This window comes from Ctenopharyngodon idella, chromosome 23, assembly GCF_019924925.1.
Source record: "Ctenopharyngodon idella isolate HZGC_01 chromosome 23, HZGC01, whole genome shotgun sequence".
Taxonomy (NCBI): Eukaryota; Metazoa; Chordata; class Actinopteri; order Cypriniformes; family Xenocyprididae; genus Ctenopharyngodon; species Ctenopharyngodon idella.
In genome coordinates this window covers 14,706,386-14,733,049 of record NC_067242.1, presented here as the reverse complement: position 1 = coordinate 14,733,049, position 26,664 = coordinate 14,706,386, and the positions used below count along the sequence as shown (strand labels likewise).

Genomic DNA, 26,664 nt, shown 5'->3' with positions numbered 1-26,664 from the left:
CAGGGGGTTAATAAAGGCCTTCTGAAGCAAATCGATGTGTTTGTTTAAGACAAGTATCCTTATTAAAAAAATGTATAAAGTAAAATAACGAGCTTCCTGCACAACAGCCATACGCATATCGACATAATACATCCAAAAAGCATTAACTTCCACGATGTAGTATACAATGCCATGCCAGAACGTCATGGCATTGTGTACTACGTTGCGGAAGTTAACGCTTTTTGGACGTACGTCAAATGCGTATGGCCATCACGCAGGAAGCTCGTTATTTTACTTTATACATTTTTTTTAATAAGGATACTTGTCTTACACAAACATGTCAATTCGCTTGAGAAGGCCTTTATTAACCCCCTGGAGTCGTATTTTTGGGTGAACTATCCCTTCAATAGAGGATGAGTCGAAAAGCCCAATAACTAGGTTGTTCTTGGTGGTGAGAGGCTCAGCTTACATTTCTAATGATTTCCACAGTTTCTCTCGAATATAAATCAAGCACCCATTCACAAATATACCACGACTTATTTTTTGAGCACCGGAGACATTTGGAAATGAACTGATATTAACATTAACCATTTTGCCCTCTCAGGCATCAGTGTTAAATGTTGATTAATTTAAAGACTTGCAGTGATAAAAATAATAGGTTAAGCTGATAATTTTCCCTTTTTCTTTTTCAGTTCTGAGCCCCAGAACGCTCTATCCCCTCTATCCATTTTGGTCATGGGACAGATTTAAAGTAATGTCAGAGTGTGAGCAGTTGAAATTGATATAAAATAACATTTTTGAACTAATTGTGAAATAAAAAGTGAATGAAATCCTTTCTTTTTTTTTTTTTTTTTTTTTTTTTTTTTTTTAAACAAATAATTTTTGGTTATTTATAGTTTTATTATTTATATTAAGTTTTATTAAAGGACATTTTCAAAGAATAATTGTGCACAATGGCGCCCCCCTCCCATGCGTGCATATATAGAATAGAAAAGTTATTTTAAACTAAAAATATTTCACAGTATAACTGTTTTTACTGTACACATACAGCCTTGGTGAGCATAAGAGACGTCTTTCAAAAACATTTAAAAATCTTAATTCAAGTCAAGTCACCTTTATTTTTATAGTGCTTTATACAATACAGATGGTTTCAGAGCAGCTTTAGTGATTAACAAGAAAATAATAAATGAATGATGCAAACATAGTTCAATCAAACAGATTAAAAGCATTAGTAATGCTGGTCACACATCATTGAATGGTCAAATGGTAAAATGAAAATAACCATAACATGAAAATAAATCACACAAGGGCTTGGAAGGTTCTGTTTGTAGATCTTTCTAGAAGCTTGTTACGCTCCACAACCAAAGTGTGTTTTCTTCAATGCATTTTCACCAATTACCAGAGCAGAGCGAACAAAGGTAGAGGGTTGAGCTGTGGTCTGCCGCTGTTGACGGCAATGGAAATGCTCGGGAGCGATAGTGGAATAAAGTACAGTTCAGAAAACTTTTAGCTGCCCTCTATACACACACACACACACACACACACACACACACACACACACACACACACACACACACACACAAGCACGCCTTCTCGTAATTTACCAACCACCTCCTCCTCACACCATGAGACATTTAGTGTCGTATCTGCCAGATTTTCTGTCTGTCTCTGATGACGGAGGAATTGCTTTTAAAGTGGGCATTATGCCAGACCAGCAGCACAATAGAAAAACCAATCTTCCCCCTATTCTGTCTGCTCCGCTGTTATTGTGGAGCTTTAGATAACTGGAGACGTACGTTGCTGGTAGATTGAGCAAGAGAGAGCTGTTTCTTCTGGACGCCAAGGCTGGAGGTTAGAAGTCTCCAGCTGTCTTCGGCCGCGGTCGCTGGAAGCCGTGTGAACAATGAGAAGGGGTGAATGAACCTTTTGGTCAGTCTGGGAAGTTAAGCCCGAAGAGGTGTTAAAATTACGTGCTGCCTTGATGTAGTTTGTTTGGACAAGCTGCAATGCTTCGTCTTTGCCAGGGGTGGTGCTGTGGTTTGGTTCTGGTGGGATGCATTGCAGGGCTGTGATGGAGGAGGGCCGTGGTGAATTCATCCCTCTGTTGCTTGATGGTGAAATTGCTGGTCAGTGCTTTATCCATTTGCAGTCTTTTCCTCACTAGATTACCTGATTCCTTCGGAGAGGAAAGACTGATGGAAATTGGCGTCCCAACCCCCATCACACAAATACACACTCGCACACGCTCTCTCTCTCTCTCTCTCACTGTCTCTCTCTCTCTCTCTCTCTCTCTCTCTCTCTCACACTCTCTCTCTCTCACACACACACACACACACACACACACACACACACACACACAGAGAGAAAGAGCAAGGTAGAGAAAAGAAAATGCTTTCTCTCAAGTATCTATATCCAAGGAAATCACTAGAAAATGCCCATTCCTCTGCCCGTAACCTGTCACTTCGCCACAACTCACAATGTCAGATTCGCTCCACTTTTCATCTCAGTAATGTTTAAAGTAGGGTTGTTGATAGATCATTAATCTAAATTTACTTTGTAATTAATACAATTAATCTCAATTTTATTCTTTTTCGAAATGCAGTTTCAGTTTTTAATACATCTTATAAGAAAAAAATTTTTTTTTATATTTATTTGTTTACAACTTTATTATATATTTATAATTGAAATCTTTCATTTGATTTAAAAAAAAATGTAAGAAGCAGTGGATTTCTAAGTTTAAGTTATTTTTATTATATATATATATATATATATATATATATATATATATATATATATATATATAAATATATAATATATTTAATTATTATTATTAAATGTGTAACTTCATTCATAGGTTTTTTTTTTTACACATGTACAGGTGTTATATAATATATAAAATATATAAAAATATATTTAAATTTTATGTATAATTTAGAATATAATATATTTAGAATATACACTATATTGCCAGAAGTATTGAGACACCCCTCCAAATCATTGAATTCAGGTTTTCCAATCACTTCCATGGCCGAAGTTGTATAAAATCAAGTACCTAGGAATGCAGAGCGCTTCTACAAACATTTGTGAAAGAATGGGTCGCTCTCAGGAGCTCAGTGAATTCAAGTATGGTACCGTGATAGGTTGCCACCTGTGCAATAATTCCATTCCTGAAATTTCCTCACTACTAAATATTCCACGGTCAACTGTTAGTGGTATCATAAAAGAGTGGAAGCAATTGGGAACAACAACAACTCGGCCACGAAGTGGTAGGCCACGTAAAATCACAGAGCGGGGTCAGCGCATGCCGAGGCGCACAGTGCTCAGAAGTCGCCAACTTTCTGCAGAGTCAATAACTATAGACCTCCAAACTTTGTGTGGTCTTCAGATTAGCTCAAGAACGGTGTGTAGAGAGCTTCATGGAATGGGTTTCCATGGCCGAGCAGCTGCATCCAAGCCTTACATCACCAAGTGCAATGCAAAGCGTGGGATGCAGTGGTGTAAAGCACGCCGCCACTGGACTCTAGAGCAGTGGAGACGTGTTCTCTGGAGTGACGAATCACGCTTCTCTGTCTGGCAATCCGATGGACGAGTCTGGGTTTAGCGGTTGCCAACAGAACGGTACTCGCGTGACTGCATTGTGCCAAGTGTAAAGTTTGGTGGAGGGGGGGATTATGGTGTGGGGTTGTTTTCAGGGGTTGGGGTTGGGCTTGGCCCCTTAGTTCCAGTGAAAATAATGCTTCAACATACCAAGACATTTTGGACAATTTCATGCTCCCAACTTTGTGGGAACAGTTTGGGGATGGTCCCTTCCTGTTCCAACATGACTGCGCACCAGTGCACAAAGCAAGGTCCATAAAGACATGGATGAGCGAGTTTGGTGTGGAAGAACTTGACAGAATCCTGACCTCAACCCGACAGAACACCTTTGGGATGAATTAGAGCGGAGACTGCGAGCCAGGCCTTCTCGCCAACATCACTGCCTGACCTCACAAATGCGCTTCTAGAAGAATGGTCAAAAATTCCCATAAACACACTCCTAAACCTTGTGGAAAGCCTTCCCAGAAGAGTTTAAGCTGTTATAGCTGCAAAGGGTGGGCCAACTCCATATTAAACCCTACGGATTAAGAATGGGATGTCATTAAAGTTCATGTGCACGTAAAGGCAGGCGTCCCAAAACTTTTGGAAATATAGTGTATGTATATAATTTAGAAATCTACTGCTGCTACATAATTATTTTAGTTTTAATTTAATTGTATTTATATTTTAAAATAATAATAATAATAATAATATAGTATTGCTTTGGTGGTACTGATAGTATTGCTTGTAGATATTTTGTACTTATTGAACATTTGCCATACAAAAAATGCTAATGACACTATTTTAAACATCCTGTCAGGATTTGCGTTAAAGGTAGCTGTTACAAACAACTTTTTATCCACTTTCTCCGTTTTCTCCAAAAACATTTTGTGTGTATTGAACAGAGACACCTGAGCTTTTGCTCATATTCAGAATAGCCTTTAGAATTCACACGGAATAAAAATGGATGGGATGTCAAATTTGATAAATACCTTAAGTAAATTTAACAGCGTTATACTTATTAAATATAATTAATTTTATGATATTAATAAGATGTAATGCATTAACATGAACCTATTTTGGGCTAATTCTTCTGTAACATACATATACAGACCCACTGGAGTCTCTGGCCTTCTGACAGTAAAAATGAATCAAAAGCTCTTGTTTGACTCCCATGATCCTCCTGTCCAACCGCCTTCACCAGCTCCGCCAGCGGATTATATCACACACATGCATTGTGTCTGCACGCAGCGTGCGTGGGGTGCTTTTTCTTTGTGTATATCGGCGCGTACGCGTGTGAGAAATGAGACATTTAGAGTCTGATCTACATGTAAACCACAGTCCTCCGCCTGATTGCAGCTACTGAGTTAAATGTGGAGGCAATTTCATGCACGGCAGGAGTCCTTCCATAATAAAACAGTTTTTTTCTGCAGTTTCGAAAAAATTAGATATCCCATATCAATGACTTCCAAATCATGTTGAACTCTGATTTCATTCTTTTCATGAAGAGCAATTCATAACGTCTTTTAGGCAAGCCCTTTTGCTCCCTCCGTTCCATTTCCTCCTCTCTCTCGCGCTCTCTCCCGCTCTCCGCATCCGTCGCTCTCTGTATCTCTTACTCTTTCTAATTCGCTCTCCCTCTCTGCCTTGTCTCCTCTTAAGTGTGGGCAGTGTGATTATGTTCAGGCAGTAATGTAATTTCACTGCATTGATAAAATAGAAATTGTCCTTTATCTGTGTACTGATAGTGCTCAATTTGCAGGCGAGCTCCTCGGCAACCTCTTCAGGGCACGACGCGCGTGCCCTCCCCCAGCCCTCCTCCCCCACGCTCTGCCTGCCTTGAGCTGCTGGAAATCCGCGGGTGCGATTGTCAAATCAATTATTCATTCTGTGCAATTACACTCGCACAAAGAACTTTTCTCTGCTCGGAATGATGATTAAATTAAAAGCTATTCCAGCTGCCTGATAACATCTAATAGAATATTCATAAGCAGCCCAAATGGAATGTATGATCCCCATTAACTTCATCATGCTCACTTAATTACATGCTTGTTATTGTATTTACACCTTGTTAGAGCACATGGAAGCTGATACACTCTCTCTCTCCGGACTATCTTCTCCGTCCTGTCGCACCCGCCTTCTTTCTTTTTTCGCTCTGTATTCCTCTCTTTCTTTTGCTGTCTGCTCACCTCTTTTTCTCACGTCTTCCCTCACTATCTCTTCACATCTTTTCTCCCTCTTAAAAATGCTATTTATTTTAAATGCGACCCCTGCCGGGCCGGGAGGGAACGCGAGGTCTCTGACAACCTCTGTGGCTTTTAGGTTTCTTTTATACATTCTGCACACAGTGATTGAGGGGAAAAGAATGAAGAAGAGGAGAGGAGAAAGAGGGAAAGAGAAAAAAATTATTTTCTCCCACCTTTCAAAAATGATGACATGATTGCTTTCCCTTGATCATGCATCATCATCTTTCTTCAGCCCCCCTTTTTTTCTTTCTTTCCTCAGGTAAATAGTCCCCCTCTCCCTATTCCATGTGCCAGCATTCTGTTTTCTTTCACCGTCTCTTTCTTCTGCTGGAGGTAAAAATGCACGAGTGATAATGGTAACTGGCACTGCAGATGGTGTGTTTGGAATACTATTCCCCTTTTTTCGATGTTCAAGTTTGGCCATTTTCTGCTATTGACCTTTCTTCCCCTATGGGGAAACTCTGTAACTCTGTTTCTGCTACACCTGCTAATGGAGATGGACTCTGATTGAGTCCTGGACCACCAGTTGGGTCCTCAACAACAATTAGGGGCACAAATTCAGTCGTATTTCAAGCATAACGTTTCATGTTAATAAACCAGTACAGGGTCATATGAATTTCAGTCTAGGCATTTACATATTCTCAAGGAACATTCATGTAAATGCCCGTCTTGGCTGGATCTTTGCTTCTCAAAGCAAAGACTTGCTTTTAACAAAAGTCTTTGGTTAAAGGCTTTTGATTTAGTCTGTAATTCTCATTCAGTCCTACTAGCCTGCCGGTGACTCCTCTATCGTCTCTATGGTATTGAAGGCCCTCCTGATGGGATAAATGACCTTGGATATCGACCCGATTGCATGACCCCGTGGACCCCTGGCAGAAGAGTCTATTTAGCTTCTGCAGACACCTAGCCCCTCTCGCCAGCGCTTTACCCTCAAACTGCCTGGATAGCTGGTTCCTTATCGATTCTCAAAGACTTTCATTTGAAATGATACTTGATAGACCTCTCCAAGTACATGTCCGTGAGCATAGTTCGATATTATGACTGATATTTTTCTTTTCGATTCAGTTTTGACTCGTTATGGATCCACTCCAACCCTGTCTACTGCCGGGCTCTTTTTTTTCCCCCTGTAGTTGCATGTAGGTGGGAGAAAATAAAAATCTGGTTAAAATATATTTGTAAACAGATGTATGTTTGGGGACATGTCATGTGTAGTGACATACTTTCTTTAAAATACTGTTTTAATGTGTTAATTATATTTATTTAGTATGATCCAAACTTTGTTTTAGTGTTGATGTTTTGGAGTCTTTATGACAATTTTTTTTTATACAGTATAAATGGGTGTTTATGCATTGAAAATATATAAATGCCTTTATATTTTAGGGAAGGGGTCCCTTGTGATGGGATTGTGATATTTGGGGCTCGCTGGCATTAAAGTTTGAACAGTCCTGTGATTTTTTTTTTTATTTTTTTTTTATTTTTAACGAATTGTTTTGTTCTCTTCTCAGTGAGATTCAAGATTGGCTGGAAACAAGATAAGGAAGTGTACAAAATGCTGAAGGATGTAACCGACAACGTCCTCGGCACCAGCGGATACTCTGAGGTCAACCTCGCCAAACTTTTCCAGGCCTTTATAGCTCTCAAGTAATGACCGACTGTCCCGAAGAAGTCCTGGGTAATCAGATATGGCATAATATTTATGCCTTTCTGCCCACCAAGAGAAGCCGTACAATGTTATATTCTTATATTTTAATTCCTGTCTGCTGTAAATACACCTTGTTATTTTGTAATCTATGCTATTTTCTAGCTCAATTGCTTTACATTTGTAATCCCTGACAGCGTTTTTGTGGCTGACGTCTTAGGCGTGAATTAAGGTCAAAGGTGACGAGCTCACAGTAAATCTGCATGTAATCACCAAACCTTTCCATGTTTGAGCACCTGTCTCTCACTCTAATCTGTGTTCTTGTGTCCCATCCCATTTAGCCTTTGTCCAGGTCTAATCGATGATGAATCTGTGGTAAAATGGCCATGATAAGGGGCTAAAGACGCTCTCAACACAACCCAGCCCCCCACTCCCCCGGTAGCACCACACACAGGGTTTTTAGAGATAACAATCAGGGGTAATGACAGGCAAGTTCATGGGGGGGCTTGTAGCTGTTTGAAGGGGTCTTAGTTCAGTAATGACTTCTCTACTACCCCCTTCATCTTTAACAGCACAGCAATTAGCCAATGATACAGAGGTAGCCAGTGATTTCTGGAGTTTTGAACGATTGAACTCATGTTTGAACTGCTCTCAGCTGGTACGTTGCGAATTTATTGGATCGCATCGTTCGGTCTGCGCCTGGCAGCTTATGTTGTATGTTTTGAATGTTCATTGCCTATGAAAGTGTCTTAGGATTCTTAATTGTTTTTGATACGGAAACGTCAATAAAAGTATTTCACAACACTTTCACATTTCCCTTTTCCCCCCTGCTCTTTGATTATTTTATTTCACTATGCTGCAGGGAGTGATGACATTTACACATTTGAAGAGGGCGAGTTAACTTCTCCAAATGGAAGGCTTCATTTTCAAGACCTGGAGAATGGCAAGCCAAGAGTGTGTGAAAGCGAGGAGATTAGTCCACTTAAATCGAGTCGGTTTTAAGAATGTGGTGCTTCACTCGCTCATTCTATGTGTTTATAATGACAGTTAGACGATGTCTTAAACCATTTCATCAGATGTCAATTTCCATAAATGCCATGCTTGAAAAAAATCACCTTAAACGGCTGCGACTAATGGCACCGACCTTGGAGAGTGCAGCAACACTTAAGAGCTACTTTCTGTCCCCAGCATGACAGATAGCATTGTAGGCCTTTGCTGCCAATGTATTAAACATATACAGGCCTGTTTAGCTTAATGTGTGCGCCGGGCTTGGAATGATACTTAACAGATGCAGGTAGTTCCTGAACGTTATGTCGCACTTTTACAAGATTAAATTGTCGCATGATCTGGGGCTTTCAACAGGACATTCCTTTAACCGTGAACGTGCTTTTGTCGTGCCCGCGGAGGCTGTTTTCAAACTGGGCCACTCAATGCAGACGAGGCTTTGCATTAATTTACCCCACTAAGCTAATAAGAATGATTCGTTTTTGTTATGCTAAGCTTTATTGCCTGTCTTTTTGACCAGAATGGTGGTGTTGAGCAAAGCGGTGGACAAGGTTCTCTTTGATGAGGGAATTAGTGCCCTATTCTTTCTCTATTATTCATGGCATCGCGGAATATGTAAGTACCCGTGGGTGTCAAAAGGAAAGCCGGCCCTATTGCAAAGTGCTCCTCTTGTTTCTCTGAATAGCAGGCTATGAGATGATAAACCGCTTAATACACTGGACTAATTGGATGAGGGTAAAAGAGACGAAGGAATTAAGGCACACCAAAAGGGGACAGGGTTCCAGTGGCCCGCCATTCAGCCCTTTTCACCGTGATTTCTTACTCTACTGCTCCAATAGGAAACGAGAGGCTCATCAAAGCGCCTTTAGTGCTTTCACCTACCCCCGGTGTCTCGAGCTGTGTCGGGATGGAAAAGCGTGATTATTCGCTGGTTGAAGCACAGCCCAGTGAGTTAAAATCAAGGGAATGCATGTGAAATTTTATGAACTGTTAATGTACACTTAATTTGAAATGTTGTAGATTGTATATTGGTGGGTCTTTCCACAAAATGTTTTTTTTTGTTTGTTGTTGTTCCTTGTTAACAAGTAAATGATGACTTAAAAACTTACAATTTTTAACACAACAAAAAAAATCCAGCATTTTTTTTTTTTCTTTTCTCCATAAGGGTGTCTTTTTGTCCTGTCCCCAGCATTTTTTCCAAATTCTGGTTTAGCTAATATGGACATTTTATTTATTTTTTGTGGGGAAATTACTTATTCTCTCCCCTCTTTTGTTTTCTTTTTTTGTAGTAGTAGACATTAAAGAGACTTGAAATTGTCAACCATGTTACCATTAAAAGGGTTATGATAATTATGCACAATTCCATAAACTAAAAAAAAATGCCATAAAGTACTTCGAAAAGACAAGGGTTTGTCAGTACAACAGTCTTAAATGTGAAACCATGCTACCAGAACTTTGTGCAGGAAACGGATTATTAAAAACTGGGTATTTTTAGAAATATCAGAATTATTTTTTCCTAATAAAAACATTGTCATGACATTGAGCACAAGGCTAAATGAGCTACACAATTATCAACACTGTTACTTTTTTGAAGGTGTGGATATATCCCAACGTGTATTTAATTATTTACTTTGCTTGTGATGAAATTTATGTACACGTAAAGCCTTTTATTCCAATAAAATGTTTAAATAAGATTTTGTAAATTAAATATGCACCTATTTGCTGCAATGACTTGGGTGCCTTTAAAAAAAAAAAAAAAAAGGTTCCCAAACAGGTGTTTTGGCACTCTAGAGTGTTCTTTGTGGTCAGAATATTGGCAATGAATCATCTACACACTCTCCACAAATAGAGAGGCAAATTTAGTCTCCACAAATCTGTTTCTTCATTCATGCATTGTAAGAAAAGAGTTAAAGAGAAAGTTGCCCTAAGCACTTCAGGTCAGTGCCTCTACAATTGTGGCGAGCATTCCCCAGATATTACGAGCAAATTGGTTTGCGATTCATTAATAATGTTCACAATAAGATTAAGGCATTCTGGAAAATCTCATAAAAATCCCAACAGAAGTGGGCTGCACGCTCCAGTGGTCCCTTCTACAAATAGAGTCTATGCACCTCGCTTGGAGGTATGGCACTGGAGAGAAAATTGGTTTCCTTTGCTTAATGCTCCTTTGAACATATTCTCGCATGCCAACATGTTTAATATGGACTTGCTGCAAGAGGGGGGTCCTTGACGCGCGATGTTTAGAAGAATTTGTTGGGCGTTATAGGAGCACTGATCCCCTCACGCCTCCCAACCCGTCTTCATTTCGTTCGTTTCCATCTTCACTGATCCTGCTTGTTTGTGGCGTCATAATGAAACGGATTAGCGCGGGTAAAACAAGGAAAAGAGAAATCTTTTCAGCGGCGCGCGCGATAAAGGAGAAAATTAATCCTTGAGGTAATTTCACGCGATTTGGTTCGACACCATGGACGGGTCAAATGGGCGAAAATGACTTCGTTTGAATGGAGCGCATTGATTGCTGTAATGGCATCGTTTCGCGCGTGAGATCCAACGGAGAGGGATTTGGGGAATTAAATAAGGAATTCGAAAGAAAGACTTTTTGATAAACTGCTTGTTACTTCATTAATGAGAAAGGGACTTAACTGAATTGGGCATTTACAGATGTTGCGTCCAATTTAGCGCCTCTACAAGTTGTAAGGCCTACAACGGATGAAATGGCGGAATAATAATGGCGCTTTTTGTCAAGCGTTGGATAATAGAGCCGTCATGAATATCATCATCTGACTAAATAAAAATAAATAGGCCTACGTTATTTTGATTATGCTCGACATGAATTATCCTCAATCATTTATAGCAAACTGAAACAAACAAAAAGGCTCTTTCCACCACATAAATGTTTACTTAACTGTGCAGTTAGCCACACCGTAGTAATTGATTCATGTTTTAAAGTGACCACTTAAATTGTTTTCTCTTATTAGCGACTCCGGACTCCTACTGAATAATTGCCTATTTACTAGAAATTCAGCAAATCATATAGCTGGCTATATTCTTACGGCTATAAAAACCAGCTGATTTGTTGAATTAATAGGCTATCGCGTCTATTTAAGCATTAAAAAAAAAAAAAAAACATTAACACATACATTGATAATTTTTGTGATCGACACATTTCATTTTACCAAGATAAACGCGTACTATACATTAAATTCAATTCGCATTACTAGTTGTAAATAATACAGAAGGGTTTGTTTCACCAGTTTCTTTTATTCCGACTTGACTGGTCCCTGCGCGCGACAGGGAAAACTCTCACTTAATAGCAAAACTTCCCGGTCTGGATTTCAAGGTCTCTACCGGTCAGACATAAATAATCATCTAAAAATCTAAAATTTGAATCAAACGAACAGAGGATGAATCTACATGAAACCATTCCTACAGAACTACACTGAGAGCATATTCTCAAAACATCTTTTGAAATAAACTATTTTTTTTTCTCGTCATTTTGCCCCCCTTTCATTCATTTTAAAACAGAGCTATATATACAGGATACCCTTAACAGATCAGTAAACAGGCTAAAGTTTAGATTTTCACATTGTTCATCCTTAAAACAAACCAAACATTTCTTTTTCATTATTTTTTTTTTCTCCTAAATATATTTAACAGAAGAGTTGAAAACAGAAAGTAAAGCTGAGGATTCATTCTCAGAAATTTGATTTGCTTTGCCAAACTTGAATGGATATGGTTCAGGATGGGTAGCAGGTTGTGGCAGTTCCCTTTGGCATGTTGACCCATCTCTGCTTCAGCACTGAGAGAAGACTAGGAAGAAATTAGAGTTCTCTGTGTATTGCAGTGTAGTTCTTCTCTGTGTGGGTGTAAATGTGTCTTTTGCCACATTTGCTCCTGACCCAAAAGACTGGATTGATTTAATGACTTTACCAAGCGCAGCCTCCCTAACTTTCCCTCTGAGGTGCCTACATTACACTCAGGGTTTTGAAAAATGTTTGGTGCACTGTGTGAAATTTAGAGATGATGTCCAGTAGGAGGCTCTGTGACTTGGCGATGACTCCAGTGTTTGATGGGTCTCCGGTGTGCTAGTGCTATATGGATTTGGTCGTGCTTTTTGTTGAGATGGTTTCTTTAATATTTTGTTTTGTTTTTAAGGAGAAGGATCAGCATACTTCCTTCCCTGCAGTGCCGGACGGCAGGATGTTCAGTTGGGTCAACTGGGCCGAATGTTCCTTTGCTTTGAGACGCAGTGCTGCGATGCTGGATGCCCTGCGGTCGGCGGCCGTAGAGGATGAGGAAGAAGGCGGGTCTGGCAGGTTTGCCGGCGGCTGCACTGGACCCTCCACTGGCGGTGCAGTTTGGCGCAAGAGAGCGGCGGCTGTGGAAGCACTGGTCAGAGGACCCATACTTGAGAAGAGTCTAAGGAGAAGAGAGACAGAGTTCCTGTGATTCAATATACAAACATACTCACATTATATAGCAAATTTTTAGGTTTAGCAACAGTCTGCTGAGTCAAAGGTACAAAATAAGAGCCATAGGCATCTTTAAATGCGATTATTGCTATAAATGCATATATATTACACAGAAACTTTAGCATCCATGGAAACTTTCCATTGCACAAAAGCTTCTTTATAGCAGAAAAAGTTTCTTTAGATTATTAAAATGTTTGACTTATTGTGTTCACGAAAGGTCTTTACCTGCCAAAAGTGGGTCCAATGAAGGCTGGATGCCTGAACATTGCTGTGCCCAGGAAGGTTCCTAGGCCGAGGGGTGTGGCAGGAGGGAGGGCGGAGCTGTTTGGGGGTGGAGCCAGGCCTGGGAATGCAGCAGCAGCTGCCGCTGCGGCGGTCCACGCTGACTCCAGAGCAGGGTGAGGGTGAGGTGGGAAGGGTCCTCCTTCCAGGTAGTGACTCAGGGGGTGAGCGGCTGCCAGCGGCCCAGGAAAGGGTAGGCCCGTGGGGTGAGCCTGGACGCCTGCCTTTTCACGTTTCCTCCACTTTGCCCTTCGGTTTTGAAACCAAACCTGAGTTTTGGGAGAGAATCCTCATTAAAGTCCAAACTTTACTGTTCACTGCTGGTGTTCTGATGAATGCAGCTAAGTGTACTATGCCATTAAGTTTGAAGTCAGCAACACGCTTAAATAGTTGGCCTTGAGAAGTTGAAAATTGTCCCTTCACGTTCCAGAGCCATTAATATTCCACCTGACAGCCTGCATGGTCATTTAAGCATGAGCTTGTCGCTCTTGTTCATGTGCAATATTTGGTTCGCTTTAATGAGGTGACAAATAGGCTGGAAGTCAAGGGTAATTACATGGCCCTAAACTTACGGTCTGTTACCCTAACTTTGCTAATTAAAATCTGGTTCGGGCAGAGCAAAAAACCAGGGTGGAGCGTGGTAATTAAGAGCCGTGTTAACAAAAGCTGTCGGAACAGCATCCAATAACAATTAATGCACTTTAAATTAAATTCCTCCAAATGTAAGTTGCTTCCAAAAGGCTATTTAACTTTCCCACGATCCCCCTTCTATCCTGCTAAACCCCACCAGGTTGTGGCACAAGAGCAAGACCTGCAGACAGGGACTTCATAATGAAGGAAAGTGTCAACAGACGAACCAACAGGGACCTTGGCCCCTCACACATGCTCGAAACCGTTTTGCATTACGTGGCCCCTGGGGCATTTATTAGCTTTATCACCTCCTGATCGAGCCTGTTAAGTGATTTGTTCTCTCACATCTCCAAATTGACATCTGTTGTTTTACACGGCCAATAACCCTGGTAGCTTCCTCATGTTTGCACTGTCTCTTTGGTTATGAGAGTTGGGCTTGAACATGCGAGCCACGCTTTGAATAGAGAAAGGAGGGGTGGCAAACACCCTTAATAGTCTCTCACTCGTTCCAAGTGCAAAGCATCGGATCAATGCCGGTCTATTGCAATCACAAAATGGGAAATCAAATAGCATTATCCCCCCTACCCCTCCCTCTCCCCCGCGCCGGCGATGAGAATTCAAACACCATTTTCTCCCTGGAATAGCAGTGTTTGCTCTCTCGCTAAGTGCGCTTTTATGAATCAGGGGCGTCTGTGTAATTGCCGCTAAAATGTTCGCTCTATTGTGTATAATAACTTTCGATAACAGGAAAGACCTTGCCATGACGTACAGGGTCATTTAACCAAGTTTACGATTGTCATTTTAAAATGAAATTAAATATAGACCATTAGGTATATTGTCTTAACGTCTATAAGTAAGCAAATTGCAAGAATTCGCAGGCTCACATCATTTAGTTAATCTTTACCTTCAAAATGTCGACAAGTTGTCATATTATAGGTAATTTCTCTCAGTTCGCTGCAATTTAAATCCTTTTAACATCAGAATGAAGTCGAGGCACTCAACTATGTTTTATACAGTATACGTTAATATTATTGTGTATTTAAATTCGATTTATTTTTCGCTTTATTTTTGTGCTTAAAAAAATAAAATAAATAAAAGTAGCCTACTCACTTGCACGCGCGCTTCTGTCAGATCCAGCCTCATCGCGAGCTCCTCTCTGGAACACAAAATATAGATCATCAAAATATGTGCAAGGATTTTCTTCCCCCACAAACACCGTAAGAAAACAGATTTTGCCTAAATTGCCAGAAACCTATGAAAGCAATTTGGGGTTGATGAGAATCGAACGGATAACTTGTACGTTTTTCATAATGGCTCGTTTCGTTGTGCGAGCCTTTAGTGCACTGACTGTAACAACATAATGATGGAAATAATGGCATCTAGACTATTATATGACAATTGCGCATTTACTGAAAATATACCTGGCTAAATTTATGACAATTATCTACCACGTCAATATAAACATCGATATTTCATGATCAACAACGAACATTTTGGTTAAAGAAAACCGGTCCTCGGGTAAATCTGTCATTGGGCAGACTGATGGTTTTTATATTATATATATATATATATATATATATAATAGACGTTGTGTGGCATATTGATTACTTTTCTTTCATGCAACGTGACTGTAAAAATAACGAATAAATGTGGGCAGTATTTTCAAAATCAAATTCAAAAACAATTCTTATCAATGTTCAGTTTTAAAAAAAAAAAAAAACATTTCAATAAAGAACGTCAACTATACAGCAATATTTTATAGGCTAATAAAAATATTGTAACTCAAAATCAAACTATGCATAACATTAGAACATTAGTTAATATTATAGTTAATACATAGCATTCGTATTAAAATTGAGCATACTTTTATTGTGCTATTTTATATAGGCTAAAACCATAACATTTTTTAAATGTTGATAATGTGAGGCGTTTAGCCTATATTTCAGTTTGTCTTGTCAGTATTATGTATGGCTCACTTTCTAATGCTGTTCCACAATTGAACCCAAAAATAAGCATTTTCACAATGAAAATAAAAATAGGCCCAAAACCACTTCACCTTCTTAAATAAATAATAATTTAAACTATTTATTTATACATTTGAGTGTGAAATAGGCTGCTGCTGGCCTATGCTCTTTTAAGGCCCATATTAACTGACCCATAAAGAATAATGTGAATAAATTGCACAGCACATGACATAAACAAGTATACACACATTTCAGTGATTTTTGCTTTCATACCTGTTGTACAGAATGACACGCCGATTGTGCCCCCGATTTAAGGAAAAACGATTAACCGGTGTAGTAATATTTTCTAGAAAAGCGAATATATTTAAATCATTTTCAGAATGTAATGAATAGATTTAGCTTTTAAGCGGAATATATATATGCACAACAAGTGTTTCCCACAAATGTTTTGGTTCATGAATCCACCCTTTTTGAATTTATCAAAGGTTACATGATTTAATGTTTTCTAAAAATATATATATTTTGGGCTTTGTATTTTTACATATAGGGCCTATTTTAAAAATGTTCAAAAAAATATAATTTATATAAATATTTACCCTAAATATTTACCTTACTTGATTTGTACTGGAATTTAAAAAAATAAATTAGCCTATAGATTACTGTTTCTTTCGATATAATAATAATAATAATAAATAAATGAAAAATAAATGAAACTATTTTTTTTTATTTAGATATTTTTTTATATTTGAAAAAAAAAATACTTTCAGACATTTTCTAACACATGCATCGTATTCATTACATGAATATTATTTTTCTGTCATCGTTGTTCTCAAGATGAACCATATATAGACTCTGTCTAAACATCATTTTGCTGAAAGCTATTGTGCGGTATACCTGGTGAACACATCAGGGTAGTGTGTTTTCTGGAAGGCCCTCTCCAGTTCCTCCAGCTGATAGCTGGTGAAGGTAGTCCTGTATCTTCTCTGCTTCCGTTTAAGCATCCCTTCCTCCGAGTCGCTGCCGGCCGATAGACACACACTGTCCTCTCCATCTTTTACATCCCCATCGTTGTGCATGCTCTCTTCATCCTTCGGAGACAGACTGGCGTCTCCGCACGCCTCCTCTTTGACAACATCCTCTTCAAACTTCAGAGTGCTGAGCTCCACCAGCTCCTGGGTCGTGTGCTCCGGACTCTGGCCTTCATCACTCTGGCTGAAGGGCGCGTTCTCCCTGTATGACTTGCTACGGCTGATGCTAACTTGTGGCGCTTGGCTGATTTTGAGACTCTCACAGGCTTGGTCCAGCAGTCTTTCCCTCTCACTCTTCTCTATGTGCTCGTGAAACCCCCTCCCGGAGTCCAGGTACTTCCCTCCAGGGCCGTATAGCCGGCGCAGTTTGGGCGGCAGGTGCATGTCCGAGTCAAACGAGTTCTCTTTAGAAGTGACTAGAAAAAATAAAACAACATAATGTTTTTAAATGCACCAAACAGTATAAATTAAGACAGCATTATATACGACTTTTGGGGGGTTTATAAATATTATGCACTTAGAAATGTACGTTTTTTGTATTTCAGCCAATAACAACCATTTTGCTGCATACGTTTTTGAGTTTATTATACGATTTTTTTTTAAAAAGTTATTTTTATAATGTCTTCAGTAGCTTACTGTATAGTGATGATGTTACTATCAAATGGTAATTTGATATATACCATGGTCAAAACATGGTTTTACTATGTTTTACTTTTTCAAAATTATTGGTCCATTAAGAAACCCTGAGGGTTTATTTATGGTTTTCTAAGAAACTTAAAAAGATTCCCCAACTGCATAAACCCCCTTTAAAACCTTTATTTTAACGAGTGAAGCATTTCAAGGCTGTTCATTTTAATTTATTCTTTAATTAGAAAGGTTCTTAAAACTTTCAGGACTCTATTTTCACACCCAGAGGCGATCCAAGGTGTTGCTTCTGACTATTTCTGTACGCATTTCCACAAATATGAAGTTAAATCATGAAGTCACACGAAATCATTTCGCTCCTAACTGTATTCCATGTTGGTGACTAAACGTAAAACAGCACAAAAGAAGTAGAAATAACGTTAAAGACGCTTACCTTCGGTTGACTGGTCGTGGTCCGGTCTGACGGGTGCTGGCAAACTTTGCGATCCCAGTTGTCTGACTTTACACGGGCTTCTTCTGCCCAGTATACTGTCTATGCAGTAGGAGGAAAGCACGGTGGGCGACTTGCTTTTACATTCGCTTCGGTCGCGGCTATCGTCGTCGTACTGACTACTCATATTTGTATCGTCCAAGATTGTGCTCGAGTGGGTGACTGTTACTCTCTCTCGCACTGTATCTGAAACGTCTCTCTTGCCTATCCCACCCTGGCCGCTAATGCTATATGCACTGATCCGCAGTCGCTCCGCTCTCCATTCTGTTGCATTGACGTGTATCGCAAATCTGATTGGCTCCCAAGGGAACAAGGGGGATCTTTATATATTTTTCTATTAAAGTTAAACACTATGAACTCAGCGAATGTTGTGATGGATTACTTAAGTTACTGGATAAGCACCTCCACATTTAGACTGAAATTAGATTAAAATAGAAAGACGTTGGAGATAAATAAAACTTCAGAATTTATCTAAAACATTTAGAAACACGTTTTGTATACCGCGATGCCAGAGTTTTTTTTTTTTTTTTTTTTAAATCATAACTAAAATATTATTGTTGTTATTAATCATGTCTTTTTTACATTTTCAAATATATAAAATATTAAAAATAAATAAATAAGAAGGAATCTTCAGTTAGGCTATTATTAAAATAGGCTACACTGGCATTAAAAATAGTAGCCTATATCTGTTTGTTTTGTTGAGAAGAAGTTTTTTCTATTATCATTTTTCTATTATTTTTATATTCTCTGTTCCATACATTTACTTTTAGCCATTTCTAAAAAGAGTCAATTTGTCTAATATTGGTTGTTCTGTCTGTATATCTGAGATGTGATACTATTTGATGATATTTTATATTCTCTGTGTCAAGGCAACTCAAGGCCTGACCGGGTTCACCTGGTCCCCCCGTGCGTTTACACACACCTATAGCCTCACTGCCTGTCCTCTCAGAGAGTGAAGCGATCAGATAGCCATAGATGATTGACTTAAAAAGTGAGGGTGGTGATAATAGGCCCCTGAGAGCGTATACTGCAGGCAACTAGTCTCCAGAAGACTGAAGAGACAGATTGAGAATGTAATTTTAAATGAAAGTCTATTTAACCTGCTGCGGATGGCATGACCCCTATCCGCCGCTCAGACCCATCAATGTTAAAAGGATCATTTTCACAATTCAATCCCAAACTTGCAACGAAGCTGCAATTTACTCTCTCCTCTTCATAGGTTATATGATTCTGCTCTGTTGAGATTAGGGTCGTGAGAATACTGTATGAGAATACTGTTTTGATGTTAATTGGACTTTGAGATAGCAAAATGCCCTGCAACAGTCTTCATAAACAATAAGACAATTTCTGTCACGACGAATTATTTTTTCCTCAAACTTCAGCACCATCTATACAAGCAGATCAACAGAACAGAGTAATGACAATAATAACAATATAAGACATTTTTTCCTCGTTCCCAAACAGGCGCGTAATGCAGACGGGTATTTAAAGTCGCTATGTAATTTGGGGGCACAATTTGATTCATTTATACGCGCTCTGTTATTAACCCAAGAAAAGAAATGTCAGGGACTATTACCGCCAGCAGGACATCCGCGCTTTGTTTAAATGCACTAATTACACGCACGCATTTGAAAAAAAAAAAATGCGCAATTTTCCCATATTCAGTCCTGAGTCTATTTAGCGCTCTACGTGCGGGCAGGCGAGCTGTTAGTGGGGGGCAGGCAAGCTGTTAGTGGGTGCCAGTCAGTTTCACGCTCCTCTATTACCCGATACCACAGTGTGTCATATTTTCACAACAGCCTAACTTGATAATTTCTACAATCGTCTTCTGTTTTGCAAGGGTTTACATGGCCCATAATCCGTTGGGTTTTGGCTACGCGTATGCAAACCACCCCCCTGTTCCGTTAACAAGAAGCTTTTCTCAAACTGTAAGTAACAGTAGGTGACACTTTACATCGTTTCGGTGATGTTATACTACAAACGGCTCAACAGCTGTGTCTAAATCCCTAATATAGACTCTATCACTCCCACGTTTTCAAGCAGCGCCATCTCCTGGTGTTAACAACAGCGCTCATGGGTAAAGCCAGTCAGTTGAGCAAAAACTAAACGAGAACTGCATCATGATTGACGCTATTTTAAATCATCATTTGTAGGCCTAATTCATGTGGAAAGTTTCTGCCACATTTCGTTTTGATGATGGATAATCACGGATAATTGCATATTTAAACCATTTTATGTTTTCTATCTATCTATCTATCTATCTATCTATCTATCTATCTATCTATCTATCTATCTATCTCTCTATCTATCTCAAAGCAGAGGAAGTTCAGATTATTAATTAGCCTAGTTCGTGTAGAGGTTACTGTGGTTGAATATAGGAGCCACACTGATGACAGTTGTGCTCCAGAGGTGGCTTGTCTTCATTCCTGTTGCTGTGACTTAATTGGATGCTGCTCTGCTTGAAAGGGCGAACAAAAAGACGTGCTCTCAGACGCGCGCGTAAGCAAAGTTAATTAGTGGTTATTAACACCACGCATAATGAGAGCGCGAGGGAGTCAATTTAATGACTTTGTTAGCTTAAGTTTAGAATGACAGTCGATGATCGGAACAACAATAGCAATCTAGAACGCAATGATCATCTGTAATTTTCAACAGTAATACGCACTAATAAAAACAAAAGGACTCTAATTTTGTTCATCTGACTCGATAATTTGAATTTATTTAAAAAGAGGGAGAGAAGGAGGAAGAGGAAAGACAACTCAAACATTTAACCAAAGATTATCCTGTCCTTGAAGACACAAGTAAATAGGATCACAATTGATTTATTGCTTGTATGCCACATTATTATTATTTATTTGGCGGGGTTCCAGAAAGATGTTTCTGTGAGCTATAACAGTTGATTTTGCTCCATTTTGATATGAGCTAGCCTACTTTCCGGTGTTGTACCGAATTCTGTGACTGTACCGAATTATGTGACCCTATAGTAGGCGCTGTATTGAGCTATATCCCAATATCCCATATCCCAATCATAATCCTAACCCTATACCGTCACGTAATTCGGTGGGTCGCAGAATTCGACATTATTTGTATATGTGTAGATGGACGACTTGCAGTAGCCATCCAAGTTCAGAATCACATGACCACATTCATTCAGTTGTGGAGTTAATTTGCACAATTTTGTGAGTCATTGATGTTTAAAATCACAACATACAATTAAATAGAAACCTGACTTCTAAAATTAAGTCATTGTTGAGCAAATTTTATCTTATTTTTTATATACTTTCTAATAAAAATGACACGTTTTCGTCACCTTTTCTCTTAAACTGACTTTTCGGGGGACCAGTCACCCGAAGTGTGTGAAGTCGCTATTATTCAGTGACTTTCAGGGTGGTCGATTGGCAAATATATGTCTATGACGTAAATATAAAGACGTTCTAAATAAAACACTGGATTAAAGTTATAAATAATCACTGTATGTCAACTCTGTTTTGTTTTTGCACGATCCTACCGCTGGAACTGCGAACTGTTGCTATGGTGACCTCCTCAGGCGAACTCGACTTCTGTTCGCTGGCGGTTATTTCGCGCATTCTACCTTGAAGCTAATCCAACGTTTGGAAACGCGGTTTTAACATATAGGCTAGGGCTAAGTTACTTATGTAAAAACAATGCATACTTTAGGGTTCAGGCCTTTTTGGGGTAGGATAGACAACCCCCCGCCTCTATTTCCAACCCCCTAATACCGTGCGGTAGAGATCATACAGTTGCGGCCGACTGGCCTCATTTGGAAGTTTGTCAAGTTTTCAATTTTTGCGCATCATTTCATATAAGTATGAATGTAATTTTTTTTTGTATATTACAGGGGACTGTGAGGTCTCCTCTGCATTCTTATCGATTTGTGGAACGTGAAGCGTGGAATGGCTTCTTTAATAATGCATTTGGGTGAAAGGTCATAAATATGAGTTGGAACAATTTTGCGTCTCCGATCTTATTATCGTTAAGGTCTGAAGAAGTTCACAGGGGCTGCTGCACTTGGCATTTATTTATTTTATTCTATATATCTTTTTTCTTTTTGCCTGTAAAGAGAGTTCGCGTGCGCTGATGATCTAAAGAGGTGCTCTTGCCCTTTATTGATTGCTTCTTGGAAAGAATATGAATGTCTAAATTCAAGAATGACAATCCTTTATTAAGTTAATCAAAGTAATACATGCAAATTATTCTTCTTCTCCCATGAGCTTATCAAAACCTCTCCCCTTGAATTTGAAGAAGTCCATTTATTCAGTTAGCGTCAATAACGCGCGCAAATATCGCCATGCAAATGAAAGTTGATTAGAGTAAATTAGGGACTTAGCTGCTATCTGACCTTGTCTGAGTTTTATGTAAATTTTGTAAAAACGACACAAGGAAATAAATGACATTTAGACATTCGTATAAAAGAAGTAATCAAGAGGTTTTCAACGGGAGGAAAAAAAAAATTCGTGTCTTTCGCTGAGCTTTATCAAGAGCCGGAGAACATCACAGAAGGAGGTCATGTATTATGGAAAAATATTGTACCATCTTGACACATAGGAGGCTATGGGTCATTGATAAGACGTTTTTTTTTTTTATCCCGATCTATTACGTTATTCAGAAATGAAATAAAAAAACAATAATTTCGTACAGAAACGTCTTGTATAGCCTACACATCTTAGCTAGGCCTATATGATGAACATCTTTTTATTTTCTGAATTATTATTATTATTATTATTGTGGGGCTTTAAGTAAAAATGTGTAAGCCTATGTGGTGTGAGATTGTAAAACGGAAGAAAAAATTACATAAGTCTCATTTAAAAGTGGAAATTCTTGATAAAAGAAATTTTGGCAGTAGTTTTAAGTAGCTAGGCACATTCATTCATACTTACATACATTGATTCGTTCATTCAATTTTGTTTTCAAATATATTGATTTTTTTAAGGCCTTTCATCTGCCAAATTAGAGGCTTAATAATCTGCAAAAAGTCTGTTTATGTTACACAAGGCCATAAATCAGAGGACCCATTTAGACTCTCATAACTGTTTATTTATTTATGAATAAAAATGTGTTCTTGATATGTTTATCATATCTTATTTTTATTTTAGGAGGAAAAAAGATTGTGTACACACAGACCTTTGAAGTTTACCTTTTTTACTTTTTATTTGATAGGTTACACCACATGACATTCACTCAAAATGTAATGTAGGGCAGACCTAATATTGTGACCAATTATCAAACTGTTTTGATAAATGGCCAGTGGCCAATACCAAATATGTTGTATTGGTTCTACTGACATCTAGTGGACCTGTAAAGCATCAGAGGAAAATTGGAAAACCCACAAACTGGCCTTGCACTGTAGGCTAAAACTTAGCAAAAATATGTCCTTGCCTATATACCTAATTCATCGAGGCCCGGGAGATGTTGATAACGCATCAAACATGATGTCTTGGGGTATTGTTAATGAGGTCTGTGGATACTTATAGGGGATAATCCACAGCAGTTCATCAGAGACTTCATCTCAAATGAAATTAGCTTCCTGCGTGGCGTTGAGATGGCTTCTCTGGAGTTCAGCTGTGATGGTAATGGCTGCTGTGACAGCTCAGTCCAGCTCCGTCCCTGTCTCCAGTCACTGCCTCCACACGAGGCCAGTTATTCTATTCCCCTCTTTCTTTTTCTCCTTCAGAATGCTAGCTCCCATAGTTATGTTTGTTTTGCTTCCCTGTAGCTGGCAGATTGGAAGTGGTCAGGGGTGGCTGACAGTGATAAAAGGAGATATTTTCCTTTGTTTGTGTGTTTGCCATGGACCGAGATGTGTATGTGTGAAAAGGCCAAGAATTTTATGTGAATGTATCAGAGGGCATCATTAGTAGAAGTTGACTGCTCTCCAAGCCCCCCAGACCAATTTAGTGGGAGAGACAAAAACGTTTTGAGCTCTGAACTGCACGATGGGGAGCCAAGTGAAGCCATGCAATCTATATTGGATTTCTTACTTCTCCATTTCTTGGTGCTTGGAGTCCCTGTGGTTAGGAAGTAGTAACAGTAAATTCGGTCTGTCCCTCGGGGTCATGTCGGTCTCACCCCTGTTTGCGACAACAGGAATTTAACAGGGTCAAAAAGCAACAGTGGACATGTGAGGGTCATCCACTATTTTGTCATTCATTCTCATCTCTTTCACTCACCCACTCACAAAAAGCAAATTTCCTCCTTGAGCTTAGAATAATGAGTTTGAGGCGACACACGTGGCTGCGTGGTGTTGTTCAGTGTAAGTATCTGCGAATCAATCAGATATTACCTGAATCCATGCTGTTCTTTGATATTAGGGCACTAAGCTATCTAGCCACATCTGAACCATTATAGCTAGCTCATAGCTTGTGCAATGTTGTGTCAGTTACATTATACCAAAGACTATAGAATAACACAAGACGCGTCACTCGTATTGTTTTGAATGGGAGAAAGTGCAACGCGTGCAAAAAAAAAAAAAAAAAAAAAAAAAGTGCAACGCGCAATATGGCGGAATAAGTCCCGCCTTCTAAATAAGAGCCAATCGCCGATTGGTAAAGTCAACAAGTCACAGCAGCGGCCATTAGAAACTCCGGTTCCTATAGAAACAGTCAGACGCGCGCCTCCGAAATGAGACACGAGACGCGCACTTTAGGACTGCGCATTAGCTTAATCCAGCCTGAAAAATACTGTTTTTTTTTTTGTTTTTTTTGTCATGATTCTTTGTCATAGAAACAAAATTTATGAGACAGTTGTTGTCAGATTTCATTGGTGATTTCAAATGTGAAATTTAATCGAAAGCTTGTCAAACAGCTTTGGAGAATTTGATGTTTCCCCATTCCCAGAGATAGGAGCTGCACTTGTATGCAAAAGAGGCGTTTCAAAGATGGCCTCCGAATGAAATATCTTGTCTTAAAGGGACTTTGATTATAATTAAAGGGATGGTTCACCCAAAAATGAATATTTTGTCATCATTTACTCACCCTCATTCTGTTCCAAACCTGTATGAGTTTCTTTCTTCTGCTGAACACAAAATAAGATATTTTGAAGAATGTTGGTAACCAGACAGTTGATGGTAGCAATTGCCGTCAACTGTATGGTTACCAACATTCTTTAAAATATCTTCTTTTGTTTTCAGCAGAAGAAAGAAACTCATACAGGTTTGGAACAACCTAAGGGGAAGTAAGTAATGACAAAATTTTCATTTTTGGGTGAACTTTCCCTTTAATGCATCAGTATTGGTCTATAAAAGTGCATGTTCTTGTGCATGTCCAAACATAAACACACACAGATGCATTTCCACATAATTCTTTAAATAAATTTTCTGAGCAACCAGCTGCAACAACTGCCAATGAGATTTTCAACACAAGTAATTATGTTTTCGCATGTTTTCCCCCCCTTCTTCCTAAAAAAAAAAAAAAAAAATCTTTATAACTAAGCGATTCAAAAGCAATTTTCTCTGTGGGAAGAGAATGTAATTTGCTATTCAGTGACATTCTGATGTGTAAAAAACCAGGAGCCGGTGGTAAAAGGTATCTCTAAAGTCTGTGTACAGTGCATTAATGGGCATAACTGGGGGAGGAGGGGAGAGATGTCAGGGAGGGCACCATTTAATGACTCCAGAATAATCCCTCTCTCATTAGTGAAGGCTCTGAGGATCCACCGGGGCTTGAACTGGTAGAGCGTGGCATGCCGCTACAGTCTTTATCTTCATATTAAACCATTTGCATAACATTACAGCCGCTGGAGAGACTCCCTTAACAAGGCCAGTTGCTCTTCATTTTAAAAGGGGACAGTGGGTGTCTCAGCAAATCTATTCAGCGGTAAGTGGAACTACCGCCGGTGCAAATGCAGCAGGAGGTGAGAGAGATCAGGATGCAGCATTTGGAAGCATATTTATCACACACTTGCTCATGCATCAGGCTCGGTCTGGGGTCCTTCCAAAAATCCATATACACTAGCTGTACCATCTATCCTGAATTTTCAGGATTTACGGACCACCCTGCATCCTGTGATTGTGAATTGCACTGAACGGAATGTGTGGGGGACTGATTTCAAGTCCATCAACATGTAGTTTGTCCAGGGGGGGGAGAACATCAAGGCTATATTGTAGAAAATACTCTTGCTCATCTGTGCACCTATCATGAGCCATTTTTGTCACTCTATTGCCTGTGGAAGAACGTGGCTTACTTTAAGAAAGGCGAGGGAGAGAGAGAGAGGCGTGACAAAATTAAAATCAGTCATTTTTTCCCTGAGGAGCAGATCAATTTCCGCAGACTGGGTCGAGATATTTTCCGGCATTAGTCTTTCTCGACTTGAGCACAGCACCTAAACGGCCTGCCAGCGGGAGTCTCGGCACAGCTGCACGCTTCAGTAGAGAACAGTTACTTCTGCCGCTCTGAGTTTATTTGCGCCTCACCATGAGAATTGCCATAATTTACCCCACCAACACATCACCTCCCCAAAAGATGAGAGAAAGGGAATAGTGTGTGGAATGAAAGAGGCAAATTGATTCGACGTGATATTGTTTTCTGTTTTTTATTACGCCTATTCATTTTCTCCGAAAGAAATGCACAATTGGACCCGTGCCCGAGTTCGGTGTCATACTGTGGAACCTTAGACACAAACCTACATAATGGCTCGGCCTGTTGGCTATGTTTAAATTATGGAAACAACTACAACGTTTGAACAGCTCTGGC

General features: G+C 39.3%; 2 protein-coding genes across 2 annotated transcripts in view; one reads left to right on the top strand and one right to left on the bottom strand.

Annotated features, from left to right (window-relative positions):
• Positions 1-8,244, top strand: part of pola1 (polymerase (DNA directed), alpha 1) — a 54,484-nt gene extending 46,240 nt beyond the window's left edge. Inside the window, exon 37 of the mRNA XM_051882058.1 lies at positions 7,307-8,244. Coding sequence (XP_051738018.1) covers positions 7,307-7,446 — 140 coding nt within the window. The 3' untranslated portion in view covers positions 7,447-8,244. The remainder of the gene's footprint in view (positions 1-7,306) is intronic.
• Positions 8,245-9,669: 1,425 nt separating this feature from the next.
• arxa (aristaless related homeobox a) lies at positions 9,670-18,872 on the bottom strand. Its single transcript, XM_051882060.1, has 5 exons — positions 17,900-18,872; positions 16,688-17,237; positions 14,940-14,985; positions 13,143-13,468; positions 9,670-12,864 (listed from the first exon to the last, which is right to left on the bottom strand). The coding sequence occupies exons 1-5, from the start codon at positions 18,081-18,083 to the stop codon at positions 12,609-12,611; spliced, it is 1,362 nt and encodes a 453-aa protein (XP_051738020.1). The 5' UTR covers positions 18,084-18,872; the 3' UTR covers positions 9,670-12,608.
• Between the last annotated feature and the right edge of the window lie 7,792 nt (positions 18,873-26,664).

What these genes read in the sequence shown, in the direction of transcription:
- arxa (XM_051882060.1), bottom strand. Translation starts at nt 18,083, where the DNA reads ATGAGTAGTCAGTACGACGACGATAGCCGCGACCGAAGCGAATGTAAA. An exon ending in CCACGACCAGTCAACCGAAG is followed by an intron (nt 17,238 to 17,899) that starts GTAAGCGTCTTT and finishes TATTTTTTCTAG; the next exon opens with TCACTTCTAAAGAGAACTCG. An exon ending in ATTGGACCCACTTTTGGCAG is followed by an intron (nt 12,865 to 13,142) that starts GTAAAGACCTTT and finishes TCTTCTCCTTAG; the next exon opens with ACTCTTCTCAAGTATGGGTC.